A 16,181-nucleotide genomic window follows, 5' to 3' on the forward strand; every position below is an offset into this window, starting at 1 on the left:
TAGCGTGGTGTTTCTGTCCGTGGAAGCCAGCCTGGAAAGGGCTTTAGCTCATCATCAGGCCCACTCCTTCCACGTAGCCCAGAATCCCAGGCACAACACTGTAGAGGCCTGACTCCCTATCCATGGATAGATGGCTTAAGCTGATTGAGCTCTTGGAGTAATGCTTTCAGCCCACCCTCATCCGCATCAGCCATCACTCCTGCCATAGCCGGAGTTGAAAAGACTCCACTTTCCAACTTCACATGGAACCTTGTGACGCCAGCATCTCTAGATCAGTCCTCACTCACTGTCCTTTTTCTCTGTGAACCTTCTTCTCATGTGATCCTTGCCTTTAACAGCATCGTGTCATTCAGGACTGGGTGTCCCTCAGCCTAAATCAGGGATCACGTCTCATCAGGCTCAGAGTGACCCTCAAAGCTGCCATTGCCGTTTTCTTTGCAGTGCTTCTGCCATACCTCTTCCTCCTTGTATCATAGCCCAGTAACCATCCACTGGTCTGCAGCTTCTTCTCTGAATCCCTCTCATCCACCCGTCCAGTTGCATCACTCCTCTCCTGTGACAGACCCTCACAAGCTCCCTAGACTGAAGGAAAGCTCTCTCATTCTATCCAGGATCCTCCCCAGTCTAGGTGGCCTGCCGGGAGGCCTCTTTCCTGCTCTCAGTCGTCCTCTTCCTCCCCAAGCCACACACTGCTGTTCAGCACACCATGAACTTTGACATCCTAGGCCTTGACTCCTCCCATTACCTGCACCTGGGACCCTTTCTCCATTCTGTCAGACAAAACCCTTCAAGGACCTCCTCACTTACCCTCAGTAAGCAGGTCCTGGACCATCACCCCTTCCTTAGGCTCCACTCTTGCATGTCTCCTGGGTACCTCAGACTCGGCAGGTGCGAGACTTTGCCTCCCTCCCGTCTTTCCCCTCACTCGCTGTGATCGCTGTCGAGCCCAGCTACACCCCCTGTCTTCTCTGACTCGTGCTGCTCTGCCAGTTCTGTTTCTGAATAGCATCATGTCTGTTTCTTCTGGACTCCTGCTATGGCCGCCTTCTCCTCACTCCTGCCTGAGATCTCGTTCTCACATAAATTCCATCATTTTACACTCTTGCTTTAAAAGCCTTAGTATGTCATAGCTCCCCATAACTGGACGGACAGTCTTCAGAATCCTGAGCAGAGTCCTGCCTCATCTGGGCCAGCTGGGCTCCTGCAGTCCCTGTGTCCCTCACCCCTGTGAGCTGGTCTGCAGGTCCAGGAGGCCAGGGCCCTACAGTTCCCACTTGGGAAACTCCCAGTCTTCTCTAAAGTACACCCAGTTTTCCCTTGAGATGTGGACCCCTCAGCCATCCTTCCTAGTTCTAGCTGGAGCACTGTCTTCCTCAGAGCATACGTGCTTCCTTTTATGTTTTACCCCCACCCAGATGTTTTAGTCCTCACATTTAATTCAGATGATCAGGGTAGGTGTCAACAATGGCAGTTTCTCAGCAGACAATACTTTCTTCCCTAAGTTAAATCTTTCCCCTTAACCACAGGGTTTATAAAAGTGAGCCAACTGTGGCTCCTGCTCATGAGGAGCCTGGAAAGCGAGGGAGCCACTCAGATGGGAAGAGCTGGCGTGGGGCTGCTTCATCCCTGCCCCCTTTCTCCTGGGACCCTCACTTGGAGGACTTCAGAGAAATGCCCCATCCTGCACGCTGGCAGGGAGCTTCCTCTAGCTCCTGTCCTGGCAAGGCTGTCACGGCTGCCACCTGCTGCCAGCCCGCAACAGCCCCCCACACACGGCCTCTGTGCACCATGGGGCTTCCTCGCAAATGAGAGTGAGCGCCAGCCCGGCAGGTCCCAGTCCTGCAGCACCTCAGCAGGGAGAGGGCACTTGGGATCATTGACATATTTTCTCACCCATGTGCTCGCTGATTTCTCTGCATTTACAGTTTCGGCAGTGCACAAAGAAACCAAGCAGTTCTTCACTTTATATAATACCCTGGACGACAAAAAGGTTTATTTGGAAAAAGAGGTAAGAGCCTTTATAGAAAGAAGATCACATAGATGAGTGCGTGTCGTGTGCCCAGTGCTGGGTACAAGGTCAGAAAGTGCACGGCTCCTCGGGGCTGTCACCGTGCAGAGCGGGCAGCGGTTGTATGGTGCCCTGCGAGAGGCACCATCCTAAAAGGAAACATACTGGAAGCACAAGAGGTAGATATGGAGAAGGGCCTGGACTTGGTGAAACTTGAGTTTGAGCTTTAAATGAAGGAAAGAACCAACTGAAGGAAATGGGGAAGGTGGGCTGTCAGAGTTGACCTGGGGAAATGGCTGTTTAGTCATCAGCGTCAGACAGAGGCATGAACTGAAAGAACTGCTTTCAATTGTAAAATCGAAAGCAGGAGTGGCAGGGCTGACTGTGAGCAGCCGTTCCATATTGCTCCGACTCTCCCTCAGGTCAGAGTTGCTGGTGATTCCGAGCTCTCTCCATGGAAAGCAGTGGCCCGGGGCGGGTGTGCAGCTGTATTTAGAAACGGGCAGCAGCGTCTTCACAGCTGCAGCATGCAGCACGGTGTGGTGGCGGGGGCGGGCGCTCTGGGGTCACTGGGTTTGGGTTTTAGTCTGACCTTCTCCTCACCCTCACCACGTATCCTACAGTGATAGAGAATGAATGTGACAGTGTCCCTGAAGTTCCTAGCACACAGTGGTAGGTATTAGCTCCTTCCTACCCCTCACCTTGAGGGTGACAGAATCTTTGTTTATTTCGTTATCATCCTGCAACCTGCACTAATTACCACTTTTAAGAATACTATTACAGATGTATCTTTTACCTGGACCCAGATGGAAGCCTCTGTGGCTATAGTTATCTTGACTACCTATTTTTTATTTGGGGGGTTTATTTTTTTTTAATTGAAGGATAATTACTTTACAACATTGTGTTGGTTTCTGCCATACATCAGCATGAGTCAGCCATAGGTGGACATGTGTCCCCTCCTTCTTGACCCTCCCTCCCACCTCCCACCCCATCCCACCCCTCTAGGTTGTTTCATAGCCCCAGTTTGAGTTCCCTGTTGACTACCTATTTTTGTCAGTCAAACCAGATCAATCTCTCTCCTCTGAGAGGCACTCCTTGAGGAGGGGTTGGGTTCTGTTTCCTCTGTATCCAGGGCCTTACACAGTGATAGACACAAAACAAACATTTGATCGGTGTTTGAACAGATGAGTCCATTTGGGAGATTTTCATCAGACCTGGGGGATTGCTCTGCTGCATACCCTGACTTGGGGGTCTTCCCACCTGGTAAGGGGAAGACTTGTCCCCTAACTCAGGGATAGGCCAGCTCCTTGTGAGAAAGCCTTAAACCCCATTGACTTCCCTTCATCAGCAGTGTTTAAGGTTATTGCATTCCTTTAGGAGTATGCAGGGTGGTGGCAGCTTTTTAATTCCAAGCAATATTAATGCAGTTAGAACTTTTCATTTGGGTAAATTGTACATTTTACTCCAAATCTATTTATACTTGTGATATTTTAGCTTTCAACATGCCTGTGGAGTCAAGGACAAGAATATCATCTCCATGTTTCACAGTGTGAACCTGAGTCCAAGTATAGTAAATGCTTAGTTTTGGGCTCACAGGCGAGAGTCAGTGACAGAGCTGGAAAGACAACCTAGGTTTCTAGACTCCAGACTCAGAGCCCTGCCCTGGACTGTCATCAGGGCAGATAAAGGGTCTTGTGTACGGGCCACAGCATTTCCATGGGGGAGGGACCTTGAATGGGGCACGTACCCGTGGAGGCTCTCAGAGCTGCCTGGCAGCAGACACATTGGCAGAAACTCTGTGGGGAGTAGGGTGGGCACAGTGTTCTCACCTTCCCGCCCCCACTGACTCTCTGCTGGGCTGATGGCCCTGAAAACGAAGTTCCGTGTTTGGTGAGATCGAAAGGACAGTGGTGCAGCTTCCCCAAGGAGCCCTAATGTTGGCTTAGATGTGTCTCAGCTGGGGTTTAGGTCCCATCACGGAGCCCTCCTCCTATGCTACCAAGGTCATGCTTGTTACAGCTGGAGGCTCTGGGGAAACTATGAGGCTGAGAACACGTTGCTCTTGTCTTTGTGTTACTTTTCACCCGCATGAACAAGGTGGGTTCCTTTCAGAAGCAGTATCCAGAGACAGGCGCCAGGCTTTCAGTGGCTGGGGTGGCACAGGTATCTTTCGGCCTTTGCTTATTGTTCTTGTTCTTCCTTCCTCCCCAGATCAGCCTGCTGAACTCCATTCATGAGAACTTCTCACAGTAAGTACTGTCCGTTCTCTTCCAGTCAGCATCCATGTGCCCTACACGGTGTCGGCTCACCTCCGTTTTGCAGCAAAGCTCAGTGCCCAGGCTGGGATTCTATACTTCCACCCCTGTTGCTGTGTGCACATGTATCTTGATTTATGCAGACCTTGAGTTCTTACAAAAACATAATGATATTATGGCAAATTTTAAAAATACCAAGGAATAGCTTAGGGGAAAAGTTAGCTTTCAAATAATTTGACTATGCCTAACTACTATAATTTCTTTGTAGATTACTTTTGTCCTACTAAGATTAGATTAATAACATTTGTTTTTGCACACATATAGATGCTTTAAAATTTATACAATGAGGGAATTCCCTGGCCGTCCAGTCATTAGGACTCCACTCTTTCACCATGAAGGGCCTGGATTCAGTCCTTGGTTGGGGAAAAAAGTAAATTAAAAAATAAAATCTAGGTAATAAAATAATCTATATATTTTTTTAAATAGTTTTCAAATTTGGTGGTAGATTTTAAGTCATGTGCATACTCTAAATTACCGTGTTCAAATATAAATATTTTCTCTAAAAACTGAACAGCAAAGCCCACCTCTACTCAAATCATACCAGCCCTCAAAGATAATCATTCCCTTGTCTGCCATCCAGGCAACCCCAGGCTGGTACTCTGTCCAGAAGACTTCCTCTCTTACCAGCACAGACTCTGCTGTGACCAGCAGCTAAGATCTTAGCTGGATTCCAAACTCTGAACTTCAAGTTTCACTTCTAATTGAAAACAAACAGCTCCATTTAATATTCATATTCAGTTAGTGACTTACAACCTTGTGACATTTCTAAAAATGATGCCTTCATCTGTATCCCTGATCATTGAGAGGAGCTGAGGTTGGAGTGTTTTTGTGGAAGTTCTGCTGTCTCTTGGCCCATCCTTTGAAGGATTTCTTGTCATCATCGTATCATGTGCTCTGATCCTTCTTGTATCAGTCCCTCTGCAGGACTGGAGGTGAACAGGCATGTTTTTTTAGGTCATCACTTGTTTAGCTACTCTTCCTGGAAACAGGAACAGCTTTACCAGCCTGGTTTTAGGAAAATCTCAGAAAATGTCTTCCAGTCTTGAACAGTGCCTTTTTTTTTAAAGTCTTTATTGAATTTGTTACAGTATTGCTTCTGTTATTTATGTTACAGTTTTTTGGCATGAGGGATCTTAGCTCTCCCACCAGGGATCAAACTCAACTCACTGCATTTGAAGGTGAAGTCTTAACCACTGGACAGCCAGTGCCTTGATCAGTGCCTCTAAAGCTGCAGATTTTAAAAAATTAAGTGAAATTCAGACTTAAATTGAAGAAAGTAGGGAAAACCACTAGACCATTCAGGTATGACCTAACTCAAATCCCTTATGATTGTACAGTGGAAGTGAGAAATAGATTTAAGGGACTAGATCTGATAGATAGAGTGCCTGATGAATTATGGACGGAGGTTTGTGACTTTGTACAGGAGACAGGGATCAAGACCATCCCCATGGAAAAGAAATGCAAAAAGGCAAAGTGGCTGTCTGCGGAGGCCTTACAAATAGCTGTGAAAAGAAGAGAAGTGAAAAGCAAAGGAGAAAAGGAAAGATATAAGCATCTGAATGTAGAGATCCAAAGAATAGCAAGAAGAGATAAGAAACCTTCCTCAGCGATCAATGCAAAGAAATAGAGGAAAACAACAGAATGGGAAAGACTAGAGATCTCTTCAAGAAAATTAGAGATACCAAGGGAACATTTCATGCAAAGATGGGCTCGATAAAGGACAGAAATGGTATGGACCTAACAGAAGCAGAAGATATTAAGAAGAGGTGGCAAGAATACGCAGAAGAATTGTACAAAAAAGAGCTTCACGACCAAGATAATCACGATGGTGTGATCACTCACCTAGAGCCAGACATCCTGGAATGTGAAGTCAAGTGGGCCTCAGAAAGCATCACTATGAACAAAGCTAGTGGAGGTGATGGAATTCCAGCTGAGCTGTTTCAAATCCTGAACGATGATGCTGTGTAAGTGCTGCACTCAATATGCCAGCAAATTTGGAAAACTCAGCAGTGACCACAGGACTGGAAAAGGTCAGTTTTCATTCCAATCCCAAAGAAAGGCAATGCCAAAGAATGCTCAAACTACCACACAATTGCACTCATCTCACATGCTAGTAAAGTAATGCTCAAAATTCTCCAAGCCAGGCTTCAGCAATATATGAGCCGTGAACTTCCAGATGTTCAAGCTGGTTTTAGAATAGGCAGAGGAACCAGAGATCAAATTGCCAACATCCAAAAAAGCAAGAGAGTTCCAGAAAAACATCTATTTCTGCTTTATTGACTATGCCAAAGCCTTTGACTATGTGGATCACAATAAACTGTGGAAAATTCTGAAAGAGATAGGACTACCAGACCACCTGACCTGCCTCTTGAGAAATCTGTATGCAGGTCAGGAAGCAACAGTTAGAACTGGACATGGAACAACAGACTGGTTCCAAATAGGAAAAGGAGTAGGTCAAGGCTGTATATTGTCACCCTGCTTATTTAACTTGTATGCAGAGTACATCATGAGAAACACTTGGCTGGAAGAAGCACAAGCTGGAATCAAGATTGCCAGGAGAAATATCAATAACCTCAGATATGCAGATGACACTGTCCTTATGGCAGAAAGTGAAAAGGAACTAAAAAGCCTCTTGATGAAAGTGAAAGAGGAGAGTGAAAAAGTTGGCTTAAAGCTCAACATTCAGAAAACTAAAATCATGAACATCCGGTCCCATCACTTCATGGCAAATAGATGGGGAAACAGTGGACACAGTGTCAGACTTTATTTTTGGGGGCTCCAAAATCACTGCAGATGGTGATTGCAGCCATGAAATTAAAAGACGCTTACTCCTTGGAAGGAAAGTTATGACCAACCTAGAGAGCATATTCAAAAGCAGAGACATTACTTTGCCAACTAAGGTCCATCTAGTCAAGGCTATGGTTTTTCCAGTAGTCACGTATGGATGTGAGAGTTGGACTGTGAAAAAAGCTGAGCACGAAAGAATTGATGCTTTTGAACTGTGGTGTTGGAGAAGACTCTTGAGAGTCCCTTGGACTGCAAGGAGATCCAACCAGTCCATTCTAAAGGAGATCAGTCCTGGGTGTTCTTTGGAAGGACTGATGCTAAAGCTGAAACTCTAGTACTTTGGTCACCTCATGTGAAGAGTTGACTCATTGGAAAAGACTCTGATACTGGGAGGGATTGGGGTCAGGAGGAGAAGGGGACGACAGAGGATGAGATGGCTGGATGCATCACTGACTCGATGGATGTGAGTTTGAGTGAACTCTGGGAGTTGGTGATGGACAGGGAGGCCTGGCGTGCTGCAGTTCATGGGGTCGCAAAGAGTTGGACACGACTGAACGACTGAACTGAACTGAAATTCATTCCTTAAGCAATACGTGTCACCATTCAAAAATTTTTAAAAATTGTTAATTTCAGTCACATTTTATTTATGAAAGTGTCTATTAGTAAGAAAATTATAGAGAGGGTTGGGGGAAAAACGGATTAATATTTATTTATAAGACCAAGCTAATTTTCATGCTTTGATCACAAATTAAAATCTCTGGCTGCCTGGGATCACAGGGGACCCATGGGTCCTTCCTGCCTTGCAACAGCCTATCTACCTCCTGGGGCATTATCTGGACTGACTCCTCAGTTCCTTCCCTTTTCTTGAATCCTGTTTGCTGGTCATACCTCTGCTGGTCTTTCTTTCAGAGCCATGGCCTCCTCTGCTTCCCGGGACCAGTTTTTACGTCAGATGGAACAGATCGTAGAAGGAATTAAGCAAAGTCGAATGAAGGTCAGATTGCTTTTTTTCTGTAATGTGGCCAGAGTTTTAAACTGGTGGTGGGAGAAGGCCCTGGAGAAAGCAGGTCTCTTCCAGTTGTTCTGGGGATGTGCTCTCAATTCTGAAGACACATCTTCAGTGTCTCTGCAAGGGGTCCCACTAAGGTCTCTGACCCTACAATGGGCAGGCCAGCTTCATAGGCTGCCTGCATCAGTCTTTCAGACTGTTACCAACAGCTCTGTGGATGTAATACCCATTGAGTGTCAAGCACTGTGCTCATCCTCCCAGAAGCCCTCTTAAGTGAGTGTGTTCCCCCCGTTTCACAGATGGGAAGCTGGCTTTCACCAGCAGGCCTTCTCCAGCAGGCCTTCTCTCTTGCCCAGAATCAAGTCCTCTCTGGCTGTCCAGTTCCTGACATTCTACCATCAGAGATCCATTCCTTACACCTCAAGAGCATTTTAGTTTCCAGGAGTCCTCTATAAAAATGCAAGTAATTGCTGAATTCTGCTAAAGTGAGAGGATACTGAGCCTCAGAAGAGAAAAGAGGAACTGAAAGGGATGTGGGGGCTCCAGAGATAGCTTTGCAGAGAATCATCCAGGCTAGGGGCAGCGTGAGCATTTCTGCACTCTGTGGCTCCTCGCGTGCACACTTTGTCAGGAGAAAAGAAGACTTGCTGATGGTGGAAGCCAGACATGCAGCTGTAGGCTCCCACTACCGTAGCAGACAAATCCTAACTAACACTTCCAATGTCTCTTGCTTTTGATCCTACTTTAGAAATGTGTCACACGCCTGGTCCTCGGGCATGGCAGTGAAACCTCCTGGGGACAAAGGGCATCTCCTTTCACAATCCTGGGGTGGAGTAGTCCAGAGAGTGTAGCCAGAATGTAAACACATGAAAGAATAGCCTTAGGACCTGTCCTAAAAATCCACTCCTTCAAGCTGTCTGTAATCCCATTTCACCAGAGAGGGACTGCAGACAAAAGCTTGCCATGTCCCTTTCCCTCTAGCAGAATATTCATCTCCTTATTAAGGATGTCAACAAAATTATGTCAAAAGAGAAAAAAAAAAAGTGTCACTGGTGACAAGACTATTCAGCCACAAAAATGAGGGCAAAGTGAAACAGCAGCTGTCCATGTGTGGGGCCACTTCCCCAGGGCAGGCATACTGTCTTGCAGGAGGGAGTGGAGTCCCTTCTTGATGATTGGGGGTTAGAGGGAGGTGGGGAGCAGAGAACCTGGCCAACCACAGGCCTGTAACAACCCAGCCTCAGTGCAGGGACTTTCCACTCACTATGCTCATCCTCGAGGAGATAGTCTTGCTCATAGCAAAGAACAAGAGGAAGTTATTGGGTTTTTTTCCCCCTGCTTTGGCTTCCCTTTCTGTTACTATCTGAAGCATTCCCCAGGAAGGAAATGGGCCTGACTCCTTCATTCCCTCCATTCTGCCCTAAACTTCATGGTGAAGGCATCTTGGTACTGGCCAGCAGAGGAGGCTGCTGCTGTGTCTGTACCCCCACGAGGTGGCTGGGCACCAGGAGGGTGCTCAGGTCCCTGAATGGGGAGGGCTGTCTCCTCTCATGTCTGTGTTGCTGGTGGCTGGCATAGCACCTAACGCGTGCTTGGCACCAAAGAATTCTTTGTTGAACGAGTGAATTCATTGAGTCCAAAAGTAGTTCTCATTGAGGGTTCCAGGTAGACTTTGAATGTTGATTGGCACTGGAATGGATTAAGTCTTGTCTGCTCTGTAGAACAGCACTTATTTGAATGGATGTCTTTTGTTGTGTTTGTTTAAAAGAAACAAAAACACAGCCCCCTGTATCTGGGTACCATGATGGGTTCTGCTTAGATAGAGGTGGCAGGGGAGTGTCTGTGCCCCAGAGCACAGGTTCCCCCAGAACCAGCAGGTGCAGGGTGTACACAGAACAGACCAGCAGGGAGTGCAAGTAATAGAATAGGTGTTTGTGGCCTGTGGAAAGGTTCCTGAGTAAAGAGGAAACTGCCTACCTGTTTCTTGTGAAATTGTACCCACACATACACACACAAACACAAACACAGAAAGAGTTAGATAAAGCAGTTAACACCCAATGACAGGAGAATTGCTGAACAGATTATAGTTCCTATGCCGTATCATGCAGATAAATAAAAACAACCTCAGAAATGATGCATAGAAGGAAACTACTGGAAGGAAACCCATGAAAAGTTAGTAATAGTTTCCTTCTGGACATTGTCAGCCACCCTTGGGCAGAACATGGCTTTTCATCACTGTTTCCCAAAATGTTTCAACAGATGGAGAAGAAGAAGCAAGAAAACAAGATGAGAAGAGACCAGCTGAACGACCAGTACTTAGAATTGTTAGAAAAACAGAGGCTGTACTTTAAGACTGTGAAAGAGTTCAAGGAGGTAAGGGGGGCCCTTGAGGCTGGGCAAGATTCTTGTTCAATTCCACCGCCCCCAGGTGAACCTCTGCAAACCAGAGCGTTTCTTGGTTTTCCACTGGTCTGAAATGGAAATAGCAAGTGGGCAGTTGACCGGACAGTAAAGTGTGCGTCTGAGTAGGTCACGATTGTGTTGTTTTGTGGCCCATCTTGAAGCTCTAACTGAACTTCAGTTCCAAGAAACCTCACTTCATTTTCTTGACACTCTGTAGCCACATTAAACTCACAAGTAAAATGGCATCGCAGAGCCACCTGGAAACAGTATTTGTTATAGATTCAGGTCTACAATTTCCCTTCCTCCCAGTCTTAAGCTGCAAGAAACCTTGAGAAGCCCTGTGTGAGGGGAGTGAACTGTGAGTGTGACAGGCTTGGGTTCACATCCTGCCACTGGCCTACTATGCACATGGGAAGGGACCAGCTGTGCAGGTGTCTGGCACCTGTCACACCCACCCTCTGCCAAATGTTGTTGACCCCTGTCTTTTCTCTTGCATTTGGGCAGGATTACTGTCCATCATTGCAGAAAGGAAAGTGCCCTTTTCTTAAGAGATTTTCCAGAAAGCAGACTTCATCCTGTCACTTGCCAAGATTTCATCAGCTTTATTTTCAGGACTTCTTTCCCCCTTTCTAATATAAATCTGTGTGGTTTTAGTGAATTTAGAGATTGCTGAAGATACAGGGAAGCTAAAGGTAGTTGTATCCTGGCATGTGGTCAATGGAATAAAAAATAGTCTTTCCATACAAATGTTTTTGTTCTTACATGTTTTCTGTGGCTCTTCTCTCTTCCTTCCTCCCTTCCCTCCTGTTTTCCTTCTCCGCTGCTGCTTCCCATTACTGTAACGTAACTTCTGAGAGCCACAGCTGTAGGCATTTCAGAATGTCTCATCCTTTCAATGAACAAGTAATAACAAATCAGAAGTAATTCCAGCCTTTGCCTTGAGGGGACTGATGTAGCGGTGTGGTCAGGGAAGGCCTCTCCCCAGTGAGAACTCAGTCTTGGGCAAAGTGACCAGGCGAGCTGCTGAGCCTCTGGTCAACAGGGGTTGGAGCCAGAGGGTCAGCAAGAGAGCTACAGGAAGTAAATAGGGACCCACCGCTCCCCACCTGAGCTCTTTTTCCCAAATAACACACAAAGAGAAAAGGCCCGGAGGAGAATTACACTTAAACGTTGCTTGGACACACTAGCACTGCCATTTTGACAGCAGAAACAAAGAGCAAATAAGTTGGGAGGATAAGTATAAGCTCTCAAAATCAAAGCAAATAAAAGTGAGGTGGAAAAGCTCATTACTACACTGCACGCTCTCGGAGTGAAGGCTGGGGGTCATCTCTGAAGGAAGCAGTTCCCTCAGATATGTTAAGGACAAGATTTCCATGTTCCTGCCTCCTTGACACAGTTACTGTCAGTCAGAGATGGGAGGTGGGTCCCTCAGAACCCATGAAGACCCCAGACCAGACCAGGTGCTGGCCTCAGTGTCCTTCAGTCCAAAGCAAGATGGAAAAGGGGGAAGGGGAATGGACTATTTCCTGCAGGTGGCTACATGTATTTCACTTAAAGGACTCACTTTAAAAAAAAAAAAAAGTCTTATTTTTGATACTACAATTGCCTCTCTCTTATAAAATGGTGACAGTGTGTACTCCCTTTTTTTTTTAATCATCTTACTTGATAAAAATTTAAAACCATGAGTTAGCATTCTAAAATCTTAGAAATTTTTTTCAAGCTCCTCTGAGGTAAGTTGGGGCCACCGCAGGTGTTGAGGCTTCCTTGCTGCTCCCTAGCTCCCATTGCATCCTTCCAATTAGAGTAATTCTGCCATGTTACATATTGCAGTTTCGTGTAAGATCTCATTTGTGGGAGAAAAGCAGTTTGAAGAATCAGATTTTCCTCCCAGGATGGAATCTTCTCCCAGAACCCTCTGCTCTGCCGCCTCTGCTTGCTTTTCCCCGACCTTGGTTTTCCTCTCCCCAGTTCTGAATTCTTCCTGCCTCCTGGTCCCAGCACCATGCTGGGCAGTAAGTATTCTTCGTGCAGAGCAGTGTCATCCAGAACATGGTCTTTGACCACCACTCGGCACACATGTGTTCTCAGTCCTGTCTGACTCTCTGCAGCCCTGTGACTGTTGCCTGCCAGGCTCCTATCCATGGGATTCTCCAGGCAAGAATACTGGAGTGGGCTGCCGTTTCCTTCTCCAGGGGATGTTCCCGACCAGGGATCAGAGCCGAGTCTCCAGCATAGCCTGCATCGGCAGGCGAATTCCTTGCCACTGAGCCTTCACAGCTTCCCTTTGACCACCCCAGCATCCCTTTATGGGGTACAGTTGACTCCACATTAATTGAGCTCCTGTGACCCTGTGGGCTCCAGGCAGGCACTAGGTCATGCCCTCATCCTGACTCCAACCTCCTCTGAGATCAAGACCCTTTTGAGTAGAGACTGAGTTATCTCTAAAATTCCATTGACTCACTTGCCCTGGGAGGGTTTGTTAATAACATGTCTGCCAGGGAAAAAAACATATACTCTGAAAACACCTTAATGACAGTATTACACCAACTAATCGTGTTTCTCAAAGCACAGTTTCTCACAAGTTGCCCAAACTAAGATTGAGATTCTTGCCTGGCTCTGACGAAGGCCAGCCATACATTTTTATGATGCTGAGTTTGGGCATGTAATCTCGAGTGAGTGGAGCTCACAGTGTCTGGCACATAACAGGCCCCATACTTCTTCAGCAGGCAAGAAGCAGACGCGAGGAGAAAGACCTAAAGGACTCTCTCTGTATTTGCTTTGAACAGACAGACAATATCATTCTGTCATCTCCTACAAGGCTTCCAGGAGACTGCATGAATTAAGTAGTGCTCACACACCAGGCATGACGGCCTGAAATGTCTTTACTGAAAACTTGAAACTTGTCTCAGTGTGGTGTGATGAGAAGAATGACCCCTGCTGGGGATTTTTCCATAGCAGCAGTTTCGATGCTTCCAAGGTTTTTTGTTTTGGGGTTATTTTTTGTTTTTTCCTCCTTCATAAGGTGATGTGAATAGCAATTAAAACTTATTTATTCCTTGTTATATTGTTTTATCTTTTTCTTATGGAAAATTTCAAAAACACACAGAACTAGAGAGAGCAGTCTACCAGTGTAATAGTATGCCTCTCTGCCTGTTTTATTCATCTTTACTGCTCCCCATTTATGTTCAAATAAGAAAACTTTCTTCTCAACTTCTCTAACACAACAAATGTTACTCATCTTCACCTTCTTTCTCTTCCCACCCAATAGAAGTTATCTCCCCCTCCAAAAACATGTGCTTAAAAAATGTCAGAGTATCTTGCATCTGGCAGAACAACTCAGCTTCACGCCCACCCAGCCCTCCCCAGCTCTGAATGGAAGGTATACAGAAACCCTGAAGGTGAACCAGGGTCACTGCAGCCGAGAGCAAAGGGCCTCCAGAGAAGTGAGAGCATCTGGCCAGGCCCAGGGAGGTGGAAACATCTTTGAGGACTTTGGGGGTCTTGAATGCAGAAAGGGCCAAGGGTGACCAAGTTTTTCTTCCACACTATGTGGCAGCATGGTGACTGAAGGCTCGGGTTCGACCCCTTGAAGTCCTTCCCCTTTCCCGCTCACCTCTCACTGTAAACAGGGCTCCTTGAGGTCCAGGGAGGAAGTGGACATGATGTGCTAGCAGACGGAAGTATCCTGAGCTAGCAAGGCCACTGCAGACTGGGAGGAGGACGCACAGTGAGATGCTTTGGAAGAAGGGGATTCAAAACAACACAGCGATGGCCTTGTACCCTGGATGCCAGACTCTGCACACGGGATGAGGCCAGTGAGCTCGTCCACATCCTGCAGCACCCTCAGTGATGGGTTTCCTGCAGCTCACTTTATGGGAGAGGTGTCCCTCGATATGTTTCTCTCCCTCTGTTTGCTGTGGGTGTCTCTGTTAAAGCTGAGGATATTCTTAACCTTCACTCTTGTGGGGTAAGAGCTTTTCTACATGCTCCATCTGCTGTCTCTTAGGACTCCTTGGGCCATGGTGTCCAGGGCTTTCCCCTTCCTCACTGGAGCCATCCAAGATCAGCAGAGAAGTGTCTGCTTTCTGCTTCTGCCCCTTGGGGATTGAAGTCTTTGGGGATGACAGTGCCTAATCCTCTCCTGTCCTCAGTCTGACAGTCAGTCTTTGTGACTGTTGGGGCCTTGAAGGTCAGCATGTGTCCAGGAACCTCCCCTATACTGGTGGCAATGGAAAAGGAGGCCTGTCCACTGATCCACAGGCCTCTCCAGGGACAGGGAAGGATGCAGAGGTGGGCGCTAACACGGTCCCCACCTCTCTGCTCTCTCTTTCTGTTTCCCCTACCAGGAAGGCCGCAAGAACGAGATGTTGCTGTCCAAGGTGAAAGCCAAGGCCTCTTGAACGTTCCCAGACATCATCGCACGTCATTGATGTCTTCGTCTAAACGCCGTGTATCAGCTCCGAGATGGTGAAATGGTTCTGGACACTATAGCAGAGATGTAGGTGTGATGATCTCAACATGGGATATTTCCTTCCTCCTGTTTGCTCACATTTCATCTCCATGGTGGTTGTTGTCCATGGGATCGGACGGTGCAGACATTATGGCTTGGATAACACCCATCCTCCAGTGAAGAAATGTGGGCAGTGTTTGTTCTCTGTGTTGATTCTACTTTTATTTCTCCAGTAACATTGCACATATGAAGGTACCTGTATTTGAATGGACTCTGAATAAAGAGGAATTCATTTGTTCAGTAATGTTAATTGAGCAGCTGTTGAGGAGGAAGCACTGAGTAGGGGGACACAGACCCTGCACACGGGCTTCCAGCACGTGGCCCCAGAGCTTGACCATGGGGACTTTTTTTTTTCTTAGTAAACAAGGCTTTTAGCTGAACGACCAGCCCATGTGAATATTGGTCACTTGGGCCTCTCACTTGCCGTGATGCCTTTTGTTCCTGGTCCCTCGGGGGCTGGTCGGCAACCTTAACGGTGTAGCAACTAGAATGAAAACTCAGTGTCTGCCCTTGGCTTCATCACACTCACCCAAGTTCATCTCACCAAAAATTAAAAAAAAAAAAAGACCTCAGCTTGACACATAAGAATGACACTTCACCGCGCCCTGCTCTCCTGTGAGTCTCAGCCACTCTGTGGGTGGTCTTGTGCATCCCCCTCACTAGGAGTACATCACATGCTCCCTGCTGTGCACAGGTCAGGGCTGGACCCAGAGGCGGGCTCGCCCACAGTCACCTCCATCCAGGCCAGTGTGTAAATCCTGGAGGGACCGGCCTTGAGCAAGTGCCAAGGGTGTCCGAGCAGGAAGAGCAGCCAGGTGTGTGGAGATCCAGGTGTTTTCATGGAGATGGCTGAGTTGGGCTGGATCCAAAGGAGGAATCACAATTGAATAGAGATTAGTGGGAAAGCCATTTTGGATAAAGTACGGATGTGATTAAAACTCAAGAGTGCAGGGAGAGTACAAGGCATGCTTGTTGGGAGAGGTGTGGGTGGCCAGTCTCTTCAGGAGGCTTTAGAGACCAGTCTGGAAAGGTGGGCAGAGACTCACCCTTTGCAGAACCTTGAAGGAAAGACAGAGGGCTTTATGTTCTCCCCTGGAAGGAGTCCATCCAAACTGAGCCCCTCCTCCCCCGGCCCTCAGGAATCATTCA

At 47.1% G+C, this 16,181-nt stretch overlaps 1 protein-coding gene across 2 annotated transcripts in view; it reads left to right on the forward strand.

The window, feature by feature from the left end:
- CCDC93 (coiled-coil domain containing 93) overlaps positions 1-15,276 on the forward strand; it is a 107,246-nt gene extending 91,970 nt beyond the window's left edge. For both annotated transcript variants that reach the window (XM_040228982.1, XM_040228983.1), the window contains 5 exons: positions 1,926-2,008; positions 4,220-4,257; positions 8,020-8,104; positions 10,379-10,492; positions 14,869-15,276. In XM_040228982.1, coding sequence (XP_040084916.1) covers positions 1,926-2,008; positions 4,220-4,257; positions 8,020-8,104; positions 10,379-10,492; positions 14,869-14,922 — 374 coding nt within the window. In that variant the 3' untranslated portion in view covers positions 14,923-15,276. The remainder of the gene's footprint in view (positions 1-1,925; positions 2,009-4,219; positions 4,258-8,019; positions 8,105-10,378; positions 10,493-14,868) is intronic.
- Positions 15,277-16,181: the final 905 nt, after the last annotated feature.

This window comes from Oryx dammah, unplaced genomic scaffold (genome assembly GCF_014754425.2).
Source record: "Oryx dammah isolate SB20612 unplaced genomic scaffold, SCBI_Odam_1.1 HiC_scaffold_27, whole genome shotgun sequence".
Classification (NCBI taxonomy): domain Eukaryota; kingdom Metazoa; phylum Chordata; class Mammalia; order Artiodactyla; family Bovidae; genus Oryx; species Oryx dammah.